The sequence below is a fragment of the Bombina bombina genome, chromosome 6 (assembly GCF_027579735.1).
Source record: "Bombina bombina isolate aBomBom1 chromosome 6, aBomBom1.pri, whole genome shotgun sequence".
NCBI lineage: Eukaryota > Metazoa > Chordata > Amphibia > Anura > Bombinatoridae > Bombina > Bombina bombina.
This window is the reverse complement of record NC_069504.1, coordinates 885141264-885161386: the sequence shown is the minus strand read 5'-3', so window position 1 is coordinate 885161386 and position 20123 is coordinate 885141264. Positions and strand designations below refer to the sequence as shown.

Here is a 20123-nt window from a genome sequence, read left to right as displayed (position 1 = left end):
ACATATATTTAGAACTTTATAAACAAAGTGCCCAACCATAGCTTAGAGTGTCACAGAAAATAAGATTTACTTACCCCAGGACACTCATCTACATGTTTGTAGAAAGCCAAACCAGTACTGAAACGAGAATCAGCAGAGGTAATGGTATATATAAGAGTATATCGTCGATCTGAAAAGGGAGGTAAGAGATGAATCTCTACGACCGATAACAGAGAACCTATGAAATAGACCCCGTAGAAGGAGATCACTGCATTCAAATAGGCAATACTCTCCTCACATCCCTCTGACATTCACTGCACGCTGAGAGGAAAACCGGGCTCCAACTTGCTGCGGAGCGCATATCAACGTAGAATCTAGCACAAACTTACTTCACCACCTCCATCGGAGGCAAAGTTTGTAAAACTGAATTGTGGGTGTGGTGAGGGGTGTATTTATAGGCATTTTAAGGTTTGGGAAACTTTGCCCCTCCTGGTAGGAATGTATATCCCATACGTCACTAGCTCATGGACTCTTGCTAATTACATGAAAGAAAGAATGTGTATGGCTTTGCCTTTACAAATATGGTGGCAGGGTCTTCAAGATGGTGCAGACTAACCAACGAAGAAGTATAACACACAGTCACAGAAAAGTAACTCCAATTCCAGATATGGGTGTCTGTTATTAATCAGGTATGCTGATGAATTATACTATTTGCAGTTTGTGTTGCTTTGGAAAGAATGGTGTTGAAATGGGGAGCCCTACGCAGCCTGGGGTCTAATGATGTCTGGTTATGCACCTGAAAGCAAGGTAATGAATATTAAGCTCAATTGTAGAGAGAGGCCAGACTTGTGTTAGACTCTTTATAGCTGATGGACAAGTACACTGAACACAGAGAGAATATAGACTAGTAACGTACTACATATTTATTTTTTACAAGCAACAGAGACATAACCATACGCCCCCCCCCCCCCCCAATATATCGATTTATTTCTCCTTCAAGCATATTAGGCAGTTTTGAAAATAGGTAAATAATAGGTATATATGGTTTACATGGACAGTCTAATGCAACTAATTACATGCTCTAATTCATTATAGCAAGTCATTTTTGCATTACTGACCCTAGCTATCTGCACGTTTAAATGGACAGAGCACTCAGGCAAGCAGCAGTTAAAGTAAAGTAAAAATTAAACCTTGATGATTCAGATAGTGCAAGCAATTTTAAACAACAATTTACTTCTATTCTGAAATTTACTTAATTATCTTGAAATCCGTTGTTGAAAAGTAAACCTAGGTAGGCTCATAGGACCTGTTTCTTAGCACTCTGCCTGCAACTATGTCTAACACTGATGCAAACACTGCAGTGTTAAAGAATTGTGCACTCTCCTGAAGTGGTCCTATGAGCTTACTTAGATTCACTCTTTAACAAAGGATACCAAGAGAATTAATCAAATTTAATAAAAGAAGCAAATTGCAAAGTTGTTTAAAATTGCATGCTATATCTGTATCATACAAGTTTAATTTTGTCATTAGTTTCCCTTTAAAAGTTAATTGTATTTAAAGCTGATTCAGGAACACCCTTTAAAAGCATTAGGTCTCTCTCTTATCCCCCAACCAGGGGGTATTTTCTTTTAAAGCCTTTTTTTTTTCATTTTTAGTATAGGTGGAGGTTTTTGTAAAATAACAAAATAAAGGTATAGAGATTATTTGTAAACAATTTAATACACTCCAACAGGTAAAATGGAACATTAAGAACACATTAAAGATGAGAAAATGTTTACATTACACTGTACACCGTAGATAAAGTCCTGCTCAGAAACAGGATATGGTCAGAGAAGAGGCAGCAGCATGACCTTACACTGGTTGAACTCCACAATACTTGTGACAACCAAATGGCACATTTACCTCTGTTAAATAAAGTAAGCTAGGGTCAGCAATGTCTGAATTACAGCATGTCATTTTTGCATTTGAATATCCTATTAAATATATATATATATAATATTACTGAGTATACAAATCTCTTACTCTCTACGTATATATACATATTTTAATCCTCTGAGCACATATCTTATTATATACATAGGATATGCATTAATATTGCTTTATTTGTGTCTCTATATATTAATATATAGATGTAGGGCATTTGTCTTTATATTTGCTGATGCATAGTTACACGTATTTGTATTTTATACATATATAGTATATATAAAATTATATGTACAATGGAAGACGGAAATTTGGCTTCCTGAGTTGTAGAATATCCTGTGTTAAAACTAGGAATCTCTATAGCTGTCGTAGAGGTGCCAAGCTCAGTAACCATTGTGGCAGTCTTGGTGGTAACAGTCTCATTGGTCTCTTAGAAGAACAGAGTTCTGTGTGTTACTATATACATTCTGATAATTCCAAAGACAGTTGAGGGAAGGTGGTGAGTTGGTAAGCACTTAAATGAATCTCTTTATGTTGCCTTCAGTCTTGTGATATCATGACATCTGCTTCCTTTTTTACTCCATCCATTTTTGCTTTCCTCTTTTACTCCCCATATCCCTCTCCTGCCCCAGTCTCTCCCTATACACTTTTCACCGGGCTCCTCTCAGTCTGGCACTGGGTTTTGGAGCCAATCTTCTCTTTGGTGACAGCTTGACAACATCATGGAGAGACGGCTCCTTGTACAGAGCAACTGAAAAAAGAAACACAGAATTAGGTATCTGCATGATGATTGCAAAAAATAAAAAATAAAAACTTTCCTTGCTATTTACTACATCTTCTATAAGGAAAAAGACAAGAGAGAGACAGAGAAAAGAAAGAAGAATAAAGAAATAGAGGAATAAGACCGGAATGGAAAATAAGAAAGAGGGTGGATAGAGAGAGGAATGAAAAGGGACAAGTAAGATAGACAGAGAAGAAAAAAATGAGAAATCATGGGTAAGAGAGGAAAAATAGAGGAGGGTGACAAAGAGAGTAAAGAGGAAAAATAGAGGAGTGGTAAGAGGGAGAGAAGAGACGGATGAGAGAGGAAGGGGGAGACATATGAGAGAGTAGAGACGGATAAGAGAGGAAGAGTAAAAGAGACAAATGAGAGAGGAAGAGTCAGAGAGAGGAGAGACGGATGAGAGAGAGAGAGAGGAGAGACGGATGAGAGAGGAAGAGTCAGAGAGGAGAGAAGGATGAGAGAGGAAGAGTAAGAGAGACAGAGAGAGGAGAGACAGGTTAGAGAGGAAGAGGAAGAAAGGCAAAGAGAGGAATGGGAGAGGAAGAGAGACAGAGAAAGGGGGGAAGAGAGGAAGGGTAAGAGTGGCAGAAAGAGGAGAGATGGATGATAGAGGAAGAGAAATGAGAGGCATATGAGAGAGGAAGAGTAAGAGAGAAAGATGAGAGAGGAGAGACAAATGAGAGAAGAAGAGTAAGAGATACAGAGAGAAAGAAGGAACATATGAGAAAGGAAGAGTCAGAGAGACAGATGAGAGAAGAAGAGAAAGAGAGACAGATGAGAGAGGAAGATTTAGAAAGGCAAAGAGAGGGACAAAGAGAGTAAGGACAAGAGAGACCGAGAAAGGGGTTAAAGAGACCAAGGGTAAGAGTGGCAGAGAGAGCAGGATGAGAAAGGAAAGTAATCACACACCATCATTTTCATAAAAACAAACTTTATTTGGACATCCTTAAAATGATCCATGATTAAGCACTTAGCGTGAAATGCGTAAGCTGTCGGACTTCTCCTATGTCATGTTTTTAACAATGTCCTTATAATCTTACATTTTTTAGGAAGATTTTGGAGTGTGAATACTATCTTGTGCTGTTGAAGTTTTGCGGCTTGGTTCTGCCGCCAGGGTCAGCACCCCTCTAACAGCGCTAAAATATCTTATTCCCTGGTTGGATCTGTTGCTATGAAATTGCTGTGCATGAGAGAGGAAAGGTAATAGAGGCAGAGAGAGAGAGGAGAGAAGGGTGAGAGATGAAGGGTAAGACAGACAGAGCGAGAGGAGAGTAAGAGAGACCGAGAGGGATGAGGGAGGAAGAGACACAGGGCCTGATATTAAAAACCTCACCGGAATGGAGAAAAATCACACAAAATCTTTGGGATTTTTTTAGGCCTTGTATTATAATATAGGAGTCTTTGTTTCCCACAAAGAACACTACATAACAACAAAAACATTTGCCAAGATAAAATTTGTGTTTCTAAAAATTTTTTTGCCTCGCCGTACCGAGGAAACTTCTTAGACTATCTCACCTGAGCAGTGAGGTTTTAAATATCAGGCTCACAGAGAAAAAGAGATGAGAGAGGAAGGGTAAGAGAGGCAGAGTGAAGGGTGAGAAAAAAGTTGAAAGAGAAAGATGGGAATTGGAAGTAGAGAAATGGCAAAATGAGAGAGGAATGAGAAGAGTGAGGAAAGTGAGAGGGATGGAGAAAAGAAGAAGAAAGTAGGATATGGTGTGAAAGAGAGAGAGATAAAGGCAGAGGAGGAGGGAGCAAAGAAAAGAGAGGGCAGGAGAAAGAGAATAGATGAGTGTGTGACTGGCAGTTAATAGTGAAGCAGAGTGAAATGTAGCAATAGCCGTGAGAATAAGAATATCAACTACTTCTGCCTTTATTTTTTACCTTCACTGAGTTTAGGTAAGAAATGTCCAGCAGGCCGGTGTCTCTTTACCCGGTTGCCATCCATTGCTTTTCCATCTTTGCTAATGCCCAGGTACCAGGCCCTGCCTGAACCCCTTTGACGGTATAATGTGGATGAATATGTGACAAAGTAATTCTCAAAGACGCTCTCTTTGAAACTACACTCTGCTGTAAAGTGAGTCTGAAAGAAAGAGGGAAAGATGCATTGAATATTAAATCAGTACAATCAATCTACTGTTCTAAAAAAATGCACATCACTTTGTAAAATAATGGAGGTAGCTACTGCTTTGGGCTTTAGTCAATTAGGGCCACAGACTGATATTTTTGCTAATACTTTATTGGTGTTGTAAGGTTTCTTTTTTCTGTCTAAAGCTCTTGTTTTGTGAATATGTTTAACTTTCTGTGCATGATATTGGGCTTTGCCAACTGTAGAAATAACATACAGCCGGGTGCTTATATTCTCTCAGGGCACACACACATGATTTCAGATAAGTTAAGTCAAGGTGCTGATGGGAATTGAAGTAAGGGCCTTTCTTGTAAATTATATTTCAGGAGTTTCCTATATTTAACAATCTATTCTATTTTCAGGTTTCAAGGGACATTAAACTGCTGAGTACAACTACAGTAGAATGGTTACTACTCACCGTGCTATTCTTTTCCTCCTGTTTTTGCAGCTGTCTTCAAAGTTGTTCTCTTATTTTAACCACTTACAATCATTAGTTAGTGAAGCTTATCAGACATCTTCACACTGGGCACCACCATCTTGCAGTTTATATTTGTTTTGTAACTTTTAAACAGTGCAAAATATGCAAAAAACATAATTTATGCTTACCTGATAAATTCCTTTCTCCTGTAGTGTAGTCAGTCCACGGGTCATCATTACTTATGGGATATTAACTCCTCCCCAACAGGAAGTGCAAGAGGATCACCCAAGAAGAGCTGCTATATAGCTCCTCCCCTCTACGTCACACCCAGTCATTCGACCGAGAACCAAACGAGAAAGGAGAAACTATAGGGTGCAGTGGTGACTGGAGTATAATTAAAAATTTTAGACCTGCCTTAAAAAACAGGGCGGGCCGTGGACTGACTACACTACAGGAGAAAGGAATTTATCAGGTAAGCATAAATTATGTTTTCTCCTGTTAAGTGTAGTCAGTCCACGGGTCATCATTACTTATGGGATACCAATACCAAAGCTAAGTACACGGATGACGAGAGGGACAGGCAGGATCTCTATACGGAAGGAACCACTGCCTGAAGAACCTTTCTCCCAAAAACAGCCTCCGAAGAAGCAAAAGTGTCAAATTTGTAAAATTTGGAAAAAGTATGAAGAGAAGACCAAGTTGCAGCCTTGCAAATCTGTTCAACAGAGGCCTCGTTCTTAAAGGCCCAAGTGGAAGCCACAGCTCTAGTAGAATGAGCTGTAATCCTTTCAGGAGGTTGCTGTCCAGCAGTCTCATAGGCTAAGCGTATTATGCTACGAAGCCAAAAGGATAGAGAGGTAGCAGATGCTTTTTTACCTCTCCTCTGTCCAGAATAAACGACAAACAGGGAAGAAGTTTGTCGAAAATCTTTAGTTGCCTGTAAATAAAATTTCAGGGCACGGACTACATCTAGATTGTGCAGAAGTCGTTCCTTCTTTGAAGAAGGGTTAGGACACAATGATAGAACAACAATCTCTTGATTGATATTCTTGTTAGTGACTACCTTAGGTAAGAACCCAGGTTTAGTGCGCAGAACTACCTTATCTGAATGAAAAATCAGATACGGAGAATCACAATGTAAGGCTGATAATTCAGAGACTCTACGAGCCGAGGAAATAGCCATTAAAAACAGAACTTTCCAAGATAACAGCTTGATATCAATGGAGTGAAGGGGTTCAAACGGAACACCCTGTAAAACGTTAAGAACTAAGTTTAAGCTCCACGGCGGAGCAACAGATTTAAACACAGGCTTAATCCTGGCCAAAGCCTGACAAAAAGCCTGAACGTCTGGAACTTCTGACAGACGCTTGTGTAAAAGGATGGACAGAGCTGAGATCTGTCCCTTTAACGAACTAGCAGATAAACCCTTTTCTAAACCTTCTTGTAGAAAAGACAATATCCTAGGAATCCTAACCTTACTCCATGAGTAACCCTTGGATTCGCACCAGTGTAAGTATTTACGCCATATCTTATGGTAAATTTTCCTGGTAACAGGTTTCCTAGCCTGTATTAAGGTATCAATTACTGGCTCCGAAAATCCACGCTTTGATAAAATTAAGCGTTCAATTTCCATGCAGTCAGCTTCAGAGAAATTAGATTTTGATGTTTGAAAGGACCCTGAATTAGAAGGTCCTGTCTCAGAGGCAGAGACCAAGGTGGACAGAATGACATGTCCACTAGATCTGCATACCAGGTCCTGCGTGGCCACGCAGGCGCTATTAGAATCACTGATGCTTTCTCCTGTTTGATCCTGGTAATCAAACGAGGAAGCATCGGGAAGGGTGGAAACACATAAGCCATCCTGAAGGTCCAAGGTGCTGTCAAGGCATCTATCAGGACCGCTCCCGGGTCCCTGGACCTGGACCCGTAACGAGGAAGCTTGGCGTTCCGGCGAGACGCCATGAGATCCATATCTGGTTTGCCCCAACGTCGAAGTATTTGGGCAAAGACCTCCGGATGAAGTTCCCACTCCCCCGGATGAAAAGTCTGGCGACTTAGGAAATCCGCCTCCCAGTTGTCCACTCCTGGGATGTGGATCGCTGACAGGTGGCAAGAGTGAGACTCTGCCCAGCGAATTATCTTTGATACTTCCATCATCGCTAAGGAACTTCTTGTCCCTCCCTGATGGTTGATGTAAGCCACAGTCGTGATGTTGTCCGACTGAAACCTGATAAACCTCAGAGTTGCTAACTGAGGCCAAGCCAGAAGGGCATTGAGAACTGCTCTCAATTCCAGAATGTTTATTGGAAGGAGACTCTCCTCTCGAGTCCATGATCCCTGAGCCTTCAGGGAATTCCAGACAGCGCCCCAACCTAGTAGGCTGGCGTCTGTAGTTACAATTGTCCAGTCTGGCCTGCTGAAGGGCATCCCCCTGGACAGATGTGGCCGAGAAAGCCACCATAGAAGAGAATCTCTGGTCTCCTGATCCAGATTCAGCGTAGGGGACAAATCTGAGTAATCCCCATTCCACTGACTTAGCATGCACAATTGCAGCGGTCTGAGGTGCAGGCGTGCAAAAGGAACTATGTCCATTGCCGCTACCATTAAGCCGATTACCTCCATGCATTGAGCCACTGACGGGTGTTGAATGGAATGAAGGGCACAGCAAGCATTTAGAAGCTTTGTTAACCTGTCCTCTGTCAGGTAAATTTTCATTTCTACAGAATCTATAAGAGTCCCCAAGAAGGGAACTCTTGTGAGTGGTAAGAGAGAACTCTTCTCCTCGTTTACTTTCCACCCATGTGATCTTAGAAATGCCAGTACTAACTCTGTATGAGACTTGGCAGTTTGAAAGCTTGACGCTTGAATCAGAATGTCGTGTAGGTACGGAGCTACCGAAATTCCTCGCGGTCTTAGTACCGCCAGAAGAGAGCCCAGAACCTTTGTAAAGATTCTTGGAGCCGTAGCCAACCCGAAGGGAAGAGCTACAAACTGGTAATGCTTGTCTAGGAAGGCAAACCTTAGATACCGGTAATGTTCTCTGTGAATCGGTGTGTGAAGATAAGCATCCTTTAAATCCACTGTGGTCATGTACTGACCTCTTTGGATCATGGGAAGATTGTCCGAATAGTTTCCATCTTCAATGATGGAACTCTGAGGAATTTGTTTAGGATCTTTAAATCCAATATTGGTCTGAAGGTTCCCTCTTTTTTGGGAACCACAAACAGATTTGAGTAAAACCCTTGTCCGTGTTCCGACCGCGGAACTGGATGGATCACTCCCATTAGTAAAAGGTCTTGTACACAGCGTAGAAACGCCTCTTTCTTTATCTGGTTTGTTGACAACCTTGAAAAGTGAAATCTCCCTTGTGGGGAGAAGCTTTGAAGTCCAGAAGATATCCCTGAGATATGATCTCCAACGCCCAGGGATCCTGGACATCTCTTGTCCAAGCCTGGGCGAAGAGAGAGAGTCTGCCCCCCACCAGATCCGTTACCGGATCGGGGGCCCTCACTTCATGCTGTCTTAGGGGCAGCAGCAGGCTTTCTGGCCTGATTGCCCTTGTTCCAGGCCTGGTTAGGTTTCCAGCCTTGTCTGTAGCGAGCAACAGCTCCTTCCTGTTTTGGAGCAGAGGAAGTTGAAGCTGCTCCTGCCTTGAAATTACGAAAGGCACGAAAATTAGACTGTCTAGCCCTGGGTTTGGCTCTGTCTTGAGGCAGGGCATGGCCTTTACCTCCCGTAATATCAGCGATAATTTCTTTCAAACAGGGCCCGAATAAAGTCTGCCCCTTAAAAGGTATGTTAAGTAGTTACGATTTAGAAGTTACATCAGCTGACCAGGATTTTAGCCACAGCGCTCTGCGTGCCTGAATGGCGAATCCGGAATTCTTAGCCGTAAGTTGAGTTAAATGTACTACGGCATCAGAAATAAATGAATTAGCTAGCTTAAGGGTTTTAAGCTTAAGTGAAATCTTATCTAATGTCGCTGAGTCAAGGGTGTCTTCCAGAGACTCAAACCAAAATGCTGCCGCAGCCGTGATAGGCGCAATGCATGCAAGGGGTTGTAATATAAAACCTTGTTGAACAAACATTTTCTTAAGGTAACCCTCTAACTTTTTATCCATTGGATCTGAAAAGGCACAGCTATCCTCCACCGGGATAGTGGTACGCTTAGCTAAAGTAGAAACTGCTCCCTCCACCTTAGGGACCGTTTGCCATAAGTCCCGTGTGGTGGCGTCTATTGGAAACATTTTTCTGAATATAGGAGGGGGTGAGAAAGGCACACCGGGTCTGTCCCACTCCTTAGTAATAATTTCAGTACGTCTCTTAGGTATAGGAAAAACGTCAGTACTCGTCGGTACCGCAAAATATTTATCCAACCTACACATTTTCTCTGGGATTGCAACTGTGTTACAATCATTCAGAGCCGCTAACACCTCCCCTAAAAATACACGGAGGTTTTCCAGCTTAAACTTAAAATTTGAAATGTCTGAATCCAGTTTATTTGGATCAGATCCATCACCCGCAGAATGAAGCTCTCCGTCCTCATGCTCTGCAATTGTGACGCAGTATCAGACATGGCCCTAGCATTATCAGTATACTCTGTTCTCATCCCAGAGTGATCTCGTTTACCTCTAAGTTCTGGTAATTTAGACAAAACTTCAGTCATAACATTAGCCATGTCTTGTAAAGTGATTTGTAATGGCCGCCCTGATGTACTTGGCGTTACAATATCACGCACCTCCTGAGCGGGAGATGCAGGTACTGACACGTGAGGCAAGTTAGTCGGCATAACTTCCCCCTCGTTGTCTGGTGAATGTTGCTTAACATGTACAGATTGACTTTTATTTAAAGTAGCATCAATGCAATTAGTACATAAATTTCTATTGGGCTCCACCTTGGCTTTTGAACATATTGCACAAAGAGATTCCTCTGTGTCAGACATGTTTAAACAAACTAGCAATTAGACTAGCAAGCTTGGAAATATTTTTCAACTAAATTTACAAGCAATATGTAAAAACATTACTGTGCCTTTAAGAAGCACACCAAAAAACTGACACAGTTGAATAAAAATGAACCGGATTAGTTATATAAACCAAATTTAGCAAAGGATTGCACACATTAGCAATGGATGATTAACCCTTAATATCAGAAAAAACGTATAACAATTGACAATATAAGCGTTTTTATCACAGTCAAGCACAGTCTCACAGGTCTGCTGTGAGTGATTACCTCCCTCAAAACTAGTTTTGAAGACCCCTGAGCTCTGTGGAGACGTCCTGGATCATGCAGGGAGAAAAAGACAGACTGTGACTGAATTTCTGATGCGTAGTAAAAGCGCCAAAATAGGCCCCTCCCACTCACACTACAACAGTGAGGGAAGCTCAGTAAACTGTTTTAATTTAAAACAAACGACAGCCATGTGGAAACTAAAGCCCAAAACAATTTTCACCAAGTACCTCAGATAATTAAACTATTTAACATGCCAGTAAACGTTTAAAATCTAATATATGAAATGTCATAAAAAAGCCTGCTGCTAGTCGCTCACACTGCAAGTTAGGCTAAAAGTTATATGCATATAGTATTTTCCCAGTGAAGTGCCATTCCCCAGAAATACTTAAGTGTAAACATATATACATGTCAGCCTGATACCAGTTGCTACTACTGCATTTAAGGCTGTACTTACATTATATCGGTATTAGCAGTATTTTCAAAGTCAATTCCATTCCTTAGAAAATAATATACTGCAACATACCTCTTTGCAGGTGAACCTGCCCGCTGTCCCCTGATCTGAAGTTACCTTACTCCTCAGAATGGCCAAGAACAGCAAACGGATCTTAGTTACGTCCGCTAAGATCATATACAAAAACTCAGGTAGATTCTTCTTCAAATTCTGCCTGAGAAGGAAACAACACACTCCGGTGTCGTTTAAAATAACAAACTTTTGATTGAAGATATAAAAAACTAAGTTTAATCACCACAGTCCTCTCACACATCCTATCTATTAGTTGGGTGCAAGAGAATGACTGGGTGTGACGTAGAGGGGAGGAGCTATATAGCAGCTCTGCTTGGGTGATCCTCTTGCACTTCCTGTTGGGGAGGAGTTAATATCCCATAAGTAATGATGACCCGTGGACTGACTACACTTAACAGGAGAAACATAACATTTCCTGTCTCCATTATGTGAGCTAAACTGAAGTGAATGTTACAGCTGTTAAAATGCCAGATCTGTGCAAATGAGCTGCTTCTGTTACAGAATGCAACAATACACGAGCTACAAGATGGCGGCACCTAGTAAAAAATGCAGAGCTTTAGCTGCTCGATCCTGTAATGAGTTAAAATAAGAAAACGGCTTTAAAGAGGGACTGCAGGTAAAGTAGGAAATGCAATAGTATAGTGAATAGTAATCATGTTACTGTAGTTGTACACAGTAGTTCAATGTCCCTTTAAGATCAACTAAAACTAGTAATTGGACTGTTCCTTATTGCATTAAATTCTAACAGGTAGAAAAGGATTTTTGAAGTATTAGAATAGATATTTTCTCAGCAACTAGATATAAAGTCTTCAACTCAAATATTACTGGTAGGCCTTGCTTTACGTACTCATGTAACCTGTATATATATAATTGAATGCTGGACCGCCCAGCATCAGAATTTGCTTTATGCTCAAGTGTCACCTATTGATCATTAGGCATATGTAGTCAATAAACAAAGTCTTTTCAAAGAACCTGGCATGATACATGACTATAAGTGCTAATGTCAGGAAAATTTACCACACATCTAATCTGTGCACAAAAAGTTATATTCAAAAATAGTATGTGCTTGTTTAACTTCAAAAACAACAAAATAATTCCCTGGTAATAAACTTTGTAATAAAATACAGTTAATTAATCACTATTAGAAATCTACAAAAAAAATTACAGCAAATAATACTTTATTAATTACAGTTTATATAAAACTTGATATATGTTAAAAAACTTAAAAGGATATGAAACCCGTTTTTTTTTTCTTTCATGGTTCAGATAGTGCATGCAATTTTAACCCCTTAACGACAGAGGACATGCCAGGCATGTCCTACAAAAAGCGGTCGTTAATGACCAAGGATGACGTTAATGACGTCCTCTGGGGTTTCAAGCGCTGGAAGCAATCCTGATCGCTTCCAGAGGCTTTCAGGGTATTGCAGTGATGCCTCGATGTTGAGACATTGTGCAATACCCTTTTCTAAGCATCCAATGCAGAGAGAGCCAGCGATGGTGTCAATCGTTTGTGGGTGGGAGCCATAGCAGGGAGACAGGTGGACGGCCCATTGCTGGAGAATATCCGGTGAGATGTGACGTGGGGAAGTTAGAGGCAGGAGCGCGCACAAGGGTGGGGGGGAGGCGGGAGCGTGTGGGACCGCTACGCTATGAAACACTGTGAAAGGGAAGGAGGGAGAGGGGGATACATGTTGGGAAAGGGAACTGGGAGGGGGGTAAGGTATTGAGGGGGCAGCTAGACTACAGAAAAAAATGTGTATAAAAAACAAAAAGACTCAAAATATAACAATATGGGTAATTGCAGACAGCTGCCAGTACCCAAGATGGCGGCAAACAGGTAGAGGGGGGAGGGTTAGAGAGCTCTTTGGGGGGGTCCTACACTGCAGAATATATATTTAAAAAAAACAAAAATATAAATTATGCTTACTTGATAATTTTATTTCCATCGAGGGGAGGAGGGTCCACAGCTTCATTTATTACTGTTGGGAATTAAGAACCCAACCAAAGGCTTAAATACCTCCCCCAATTCCCTCATCCCCCAGTCATTCTGCAGAGGGAACAAGGAACAGCAGGATAAACATCAGGGTATAAATGGTGCCAGAAGATAAACTAAATTTACGTCCACCCATCAGAGATATGGGTGGGAGCCGTGGACTCTCCTCCCCTCGATAGAAATTAAATGATCAGGTAAGCATAATTTATGCTTTCCATCTAAAGGGGAGGAGAGTCCATGGCTTCATTCATTACTGTTGGGAACATATACCCAAGCTCTAGAGGACACTGAATGAAACCGGGAGGGTAAAAGGAAGACCCTAATCTGAGGACACCACAACCTGCAAAACCTTTCTCCCACAAACAGCTTCCGCAGAAGCTAAAATGTCAAATTTGTAAAACTTTGTAAAAGTGTGTAAGGAGGACCAGGTAGCCGCCTTACAAAGAAGGAACAACTTTTTCCTGATTGATGTTACGGTTAGACACCACCTTGGGAAGAAACCCCAAACCAGTGTGAAGCACTGCCTTATCCGCATAAAAAACCAGATAAGGGGGCTCACATTGCTAGGCAGCCAGTTCAGATACTCTGTGTGCCGATGCAATGTCCAACAGGAAGAGAACCTTCCAGGACAGAATCTTAATGTCAATGGAATGCATAGGCTCAAACGGAACCCTCTGCAATACCATAAGGACCAAGTTTAAGATCCATGGGGGAGCGGACTGACTAAAGACAAGCCTGATTCTAGACAGAGCCTGAACAAAGGATTGTATGTCAGGGAGTCTCCTATGCAACATAACTAATAATGCCGAAATCTGTCCCTTTAAGGAACTAGCGGCAAGACCCTTCTTCAAACCGTCTTGGAGAAAGGACAGAATCCTGGATACCTTCACCTTATGCCAAGGATATCCATGCTTCTCACACCAAGACAAGTAAGTCCTCCACACCTTATGGTAGATGCGACGAGTGACTGGCTTCCTTGCCTGAATTAGAGTATCAATCACACTTTCAGAAAAGCCTCTCTTGACCAAGAATAGGCGTTCTATCTCCATGCAGTCAATCTCAGAGAATCGAGATTTTGATGCTGAAAGGGGCCCTGTTCCAGCAGATCCCTGCGACAGGGTAACCTCCACGGCGGAGAGGATGACATCCCCACCAAATACACAAACCACGTCCTCCGCAGCCACGATGGAGCAATCAGAATTGCCGAAGCTCGCTCCTGTTTGATGCGTGCCACTACACGAGGTAGAAGTGGTTGGTAACGGTGGAAAAAAGTAAGCTAGGCTGAACCCCCAAGGCACAGCTAAGGCATCTATTAGCTCTGCCTGGGGATCCCTGGACCTCGACCCGTATTGGGGTAGCTTGCAATTGAGTCTGGACGCCATGAGATCTATCTCCGGCGTTCCCCTCCTGAGACAAATCTCCGCAAACCCTTCTGGGTGAAGAGACCATTCCCCCGGATGGATTGCCTGCTGAGAAAGTCTGCTTCCCAGTTGTCCACACCTGGAATGTGAATCGCTGAGAGTGAGCCGCTGTGGGACACCAAGATCCCACTCCAAGATCCGAGACACCTCCCTCATAGCTAGGGAGCTCTTTGTACCCCTCTGATGGTTGATGTAAGCCACAAGGTAATGTTGTCGGTCTAGAATCTGATGAAGTTGAACGACCCCAGAGGAGGCCATGCATTCAGAGCATTGTAGATTGCTTGGAGTTCCAGAATATTTATCAGAAGGAGAGACTCCTCCCAGGACCATTTTCCTTGTGCCATCCTGGCACCCCAAACAGCTCCCCATCCTGCCAGACTCGCGTACCTGGTAACAATCTCCCAGGACAGTCTGAAGAAGGATGTCCCCATGGACAGTTGCTCCGGACGGATCCACCAATAGAGGGAGAACCGAGTTCAAGCATCCATGGATATCCGCTGTGATAGATCTGAATGATCGCCGTTCCACTGTCTCATCATGCACAATTGAAGAGGTCTGAGATGGAACCCTGCGAATGGAATGACGTCTATGCTGGAAACCATGAGTCCGATCACCTCCATACACTGAGCCACCGAGGGGCTTGAGGAGGACTGAAGGGGAAAACAAGAGGACACAATCTTCCTGCGTCGATGGTCTGTGAGAAATATTTTCATGGACATAGAGTTTATTATTATGCCCAGGAACTCCACCCTGTTGCTGGGAACCAGGGAACTCTTTTCTGAGTTGATCTTCCAACCGTGAGATTGGAGCAAAAGAAGAAGCGCCCTCGAATAATCCTGTGCGAGACTGAGCGACGGCGCCTGAACTAGGATGTCGTCCAGATAGGGCGCCACAGCGAAGTCCCTCGATCTGGCCACCGCAAGTAGCGCCCCCAGAACCTTTGTGAAGACTCTCGGGGCCATCGCCAGGCCAAAGGGAAGGGCCACAAACTGGAAGTGTTGGTCCAGAAAAGCAAATCTCAGAAACTGGAAGTGGTCCCTGTGAATTGGTACATGAAGGTAAGCGTTCTTCAAGTCTATAGTTGTCACGAACTGTCCCTCTTGAACTAGGGGCAGAATAGATCTGATCGTTTCCATTTTGAACGATGGAACACTCAAACTTGTTTAAACACTTTAGGTCCAGAATCGGGCAGAATGTGCCCTCCTTCTTTGGAACCACAAAAAGATTTGAATAGTACCATAGACCCTTTTCTGCTTGGGGTACTGGTACGATAACACCTAGAGAGGAGAGATCCCTCACACATTCTAGAAAGGCTTTTCTCTTTTCCGGTCTTGAAGACAGGTTTGATAGGAGGAATCTGCCCCTGGACGGATGGGATCTGAAACTATCCTGTAACCCTGGGTGACCACCTCCAGAACCCAAGGATCCTGAACGTCCTGCAACAAGGCTTCTGAGAAGAGAGATAATCTGCCCCCCTACTTGGTCCGGAGACCGGTCGGGGGCCGCCCCTTAATGCTGATTTTCTCTCAGCAGGCTTCTTGCTCTGCTTAGACTTGTTCCAAGAATGAGCCAGCTTCCAAGTTCCCTTGGACTGGTCCCCTTTCGTGGCAGACAGCTTGCGCTGGGCCTTGTCTGCACGAAAGGGGTGAAAAGTAGATCCTTTAGACTTAGTCTTCTTATCCTGCGGTAGGAAAGCTCCCTTGCCTCCCGTAACCGTGGATATGATCAAATCCAATCCTGGACCGAACAGAATATTTCTGGGACAACAGCCTCGACTTAGAGGTCATGTCCGCAGACCAAGACTTTAGCCACAGAGCCCTGCAAGCTAAAACGGAAAAACCTGACACATTAGCGTTCAGGCGAATAATTTGCATATTGGCATCACACATGAAAGAATTGTCGATCTTCAGCGCCTTAATCTTATCCTGTATCTCGTCAATGGAAGTCTCCCCTTCGACCATTTCACACAGGGATTCACACCAATATGTTGCAGCTCCGGCGACTGAGGCTACAGCCGCTGCCGGCTGAAAAACAAACCCCTTGTGTTGAAACATTTTCCTTAACATGTTTTCCAACCTTTTATCCATGGGCTCTTTAAACGACGAACTATCCTCGAGGGGAATAGTTGTCCGCTTCGCGAGCGTCGAGATAGCACCATCCACCTTAGGGACAGTACCCCACTCTCAAGCTGAGAGTCCGGGATGGGGAACAGTTTCTTAAAGGAAGAAGAAGGGGAAATAGAAGAACCTAATCGCTCCCATTTATTCTTAATAATATTTGACATCTTAACAGGAACCGGGAAGGCCTGAGGCACCACCCTGTCCTCATATACCTTATCAAGCTTAGGAATCACAGGTTCTTCTGGAAGTTTCGGTTCCGGAACTTCCAGAGTAGCAAGCACTTGTTTCAGCAAAAAGCACAAATTTTCTATCCTAAACCTAAAGTCAGGCTCCTCCACAGCCGGAGGTTTAGATGACACAGACTCCGACCCAGAAGGGGCATCCTCTGAAGAGTCGGAGTGGGCCTTGTCATCGTATAACGCATTAGATTTTCCACAGGCGTAGATAACCCCTGGGCCGCGCCACCATGATACGCCCTACGCTTGCGCTTAGCAGAACGTGGTAAGGCATGGATCACTTTCGACACCGCCGTTTGCAGTTGATCTGCAAAATCTGACGGCCAACGAATCTCTCCCGCAGGAGTAATGGTTGGACTCATGGGTGCTGCATGTGCAATTGGAGATGGATGCAGGGAACGCATCTGATGGGACGGGGACACCTCAGAGGTGGTCTGCTCAGTAGTACTAGACATCAGTTTTCTCTTAGATGTCGTAACTTTATTAAGGAATGTGGAACATAGTTGAGCAGGCTGATCTACCAGAACCTATTCACAATAAACATAGGAATGAGACCTTGTTAAAGAGGGTGAGCCCTCTAACACTTCAAAGTCCTCCATAGCTTGCACTGTTATTAAGGACTAGATTAACTTAATAAATAGGTACCTTTATAACCTCCAATGGCCGGGGCACTCACCACCTCCTATGACCCGGACTACAGAAACTGCTTTGTCTCCTGTGCCGCTGATCAACAGAGGAAGAGAGATAGCCACACTCGGTCACATGGAATGCCCGGCAGGACCGCCCCTGCCTAAGGCGAAAACACTCAAAAAAAAGGCTGCGCGATACCCTGAAAGTTCCACATATTCCCAGAGCCTCATCTTGCACATAACGCAGCAAAGACATGTATAAACCCCCCTGTTCAATAATCCCCTTACTAGGAATATTAACCCTTGATTATTTAAAGATAAAGGCGTCACACTGTGACCCTGTCTTTCGCGTTATCATTATGTAATAAAAAAATTTAACAATCTTACCAGAATCTACGCCGTGGAACAGGAACACGGCCCTTCAAGTGTGACAGGTTAGTAGCCTCGCTCCTGACATGGACTTGAGTGTAAAAAGCAGGCAGCGAAACTTGTCAATGCTAATTGCTTGTGGAGCTGTTAATATGAGTCGGGATGGTTTTGCAGAAAGACTCTCCCTGCATCTCTGGACCCTAGCTTTCGTCCAGGCTCTCACTGAGAGGCTGACAGGACTACTTAAAACTCCAGTTCCAATGCGAAGAGTACTACCCTCCATAAGAGACTACTCAGATCTTCGGCACTTCTCTGCCATCCTCCTGTGGCGAAAGGCAAAGAATGACTGGGGGATGAGGGAAGTGGGGGAGGTATTTAAGCCTTTGGCTGCGGTGTCTTTGCCTCCTTCTGGTGGCCAGGTTCTTAATTCCCAACAGTAATGAATGAAGCCGTGGACTCTCCTCCCCTTTAGATGGAAAGCCTTTTATTTTAGTACACGCAGACTTTCTGCCAGTACTTAAAATGGCGGTGACAATTGTGGGTTTGGGGAGGGAAGAGAGCTGTTTGAGAGAGGTCAGGGAGGGATCGGGGGTGGGATGTGTCAGATAGGAGGTTGATCTCTACACTAAAGCTAAAATAAACCCTACAAGCTACGTTGTTTACCCCTTCACTGCTGGGCATAATACAAGTGTGGTGCACAGCAGCATTTAGCGGCCTTCTAATTACCAAAAAGCAATGCCAAAGCCATATATGTCTGCTATTTCTGAACAAATGGGATCCCAGAGAAGCATTTACAACCATTTGTGCCATAATTGCACACGCTGTTTGTAAATAATTTCAGTGAGAAACCTAAAGTTTGTGAAAAAGTTAACGATTTTGTTTATTTGATCGCATTTGGTGGTGAAATGGTGGCATGAAATATACCAAAGTGGGCCTAGATCAATCCTTTGGGTTGTCTACTAAATAAAATATATACATGTAAAGGTTTATTCAGGGATTCCTGACAGATATCAGTGTTAAAATGTAGCGTAAGCAAATTTTGGAAAAACAAAAAGGGTTTGGAAATAGCAAAGTGCCCTATAAAAAAAACATAATTTATGCTTACCTGATAAATTCCTTTCTTCTGTTGTGTGATCAGTCCACGGGTCATCATTACTTCTGGGATATAACTCCTCCCCAACAGGAAATGCAAGAGGATTCACCCAGCAGAGCTGATATAGCTCCTCCCCTCTACGTCAGTCCCAGTCATTCGACCAAGAATCAACGAGAAAGGAGTAACCAAGGGTGAAGTGGTGACTGGAGTATAATTTAAAAGATATTTACCTGCCTTAAAAACAGGGCGGGCCGTGGACTGATCACACAACAGAAGAAAGGAATTTATCAGGTAAGCATAAATTATGTTTTCTTCTGTTATGTGTGATCAGTCCACGGGTCATCATTACTTCTGGGATACCAATACCAAAGCAAAAGTACACGGATGACGGGAGGGATAGGCAGGCTCATTATACAGAAGGAACCACTGCCTGAAGAACCTTTCTCCCAAAAATAGCCTCCGAAGAAGCAAAAGTGTCAAATTTGTAAAATTTGGAAAAAGTATGAAGCGAAGACCAAGTTGCAGCCTTGCAAATCTGTTCAACAGAGGCCTCATTCTTAAAGGCCCAAGTGGAAGCCACAGCTCTAGTGGAGTGAGCTGTAATTCTTTCAGGAGGCTGCTGTCCAGCAGTCTCATAGGCTAAACGTATTATGCTACGAAGCCAAAACGAGAGAGAGGTAGTAGAAGCTTTTTGACCTCTCCTCTGTCCAGAATAAACGACAAACAGGGAAGAAGTTTGGCGAAAATCTTTAGTTGCCTGCAAGTAGAACTTGAGGGCACGAACTACATCCAGATTGTGTAGAAGACGTTCCTTCTTTGAAGAAGGATTTGGACACAAGGATGGAACGACAATCTCTTGATTGATATTCCTGTTTGTAACTACCTTAGGTAAGAACCCAGGTTTAGTACGCAGAACTACCTTATCTGAGTGAAAAATCAGATAAGGAGAATCACAATGTAACGCTGATAGCTCAGAGACTCTTCGAGCCGAGGAAATAGCCATTAAAAACAGAACTTTCCAAGATAACAATTTTATATCAATGGAATGAAGGGGTTCAAATGGAACACCTTGTAAAACGTTAAGAACTAAGTTTAAACTCCATGGCGGAGCAACGGCTTTAAACACAGGCTTGATCCTAGCTAAAGCCTGACAAAAGGCCTGGACGTCTGGATTTTCTGACAGACGCCTGTGTAACAAGATGGACAGAGCTGAAATCTGTCCCTTTAATGAACTAGCCGATAAACCCTTTTCTAAACCTTCTTGTAGAAAAGACAATA

The 20123-nt window shown here is 43.1% G+C and overlaps 1 protein-coding gene across 1 annotated transcript in view; it reads right to left on the bottom strand.

The window, feature by feature from the left end:
* Positions 1-1679: 1679 nt before the first annotated feature.
* Positions 1680-20123, bottom strand: part of FGF11 (fibroblast growth factor 11) — a 119291-nt gene continuing 100847 nt past the window's right edge. Inside the window, exons 4-5 of the mRNA XM_053718403.1 lie at positions 4571-4769; positions 1680-2653 (exon numbers count right to left, since the gene is read on the bottom strand). Coding sequence (XP_053574378.1) covers positions 2553-2653; positions 4571-4769 — 300 coding nt within the window. The 3' untranslated portion in view covers positions 1680-2552. The remainder of the gene's footprint in view (positions 2654-4570; positions 4770-20123) is intronic.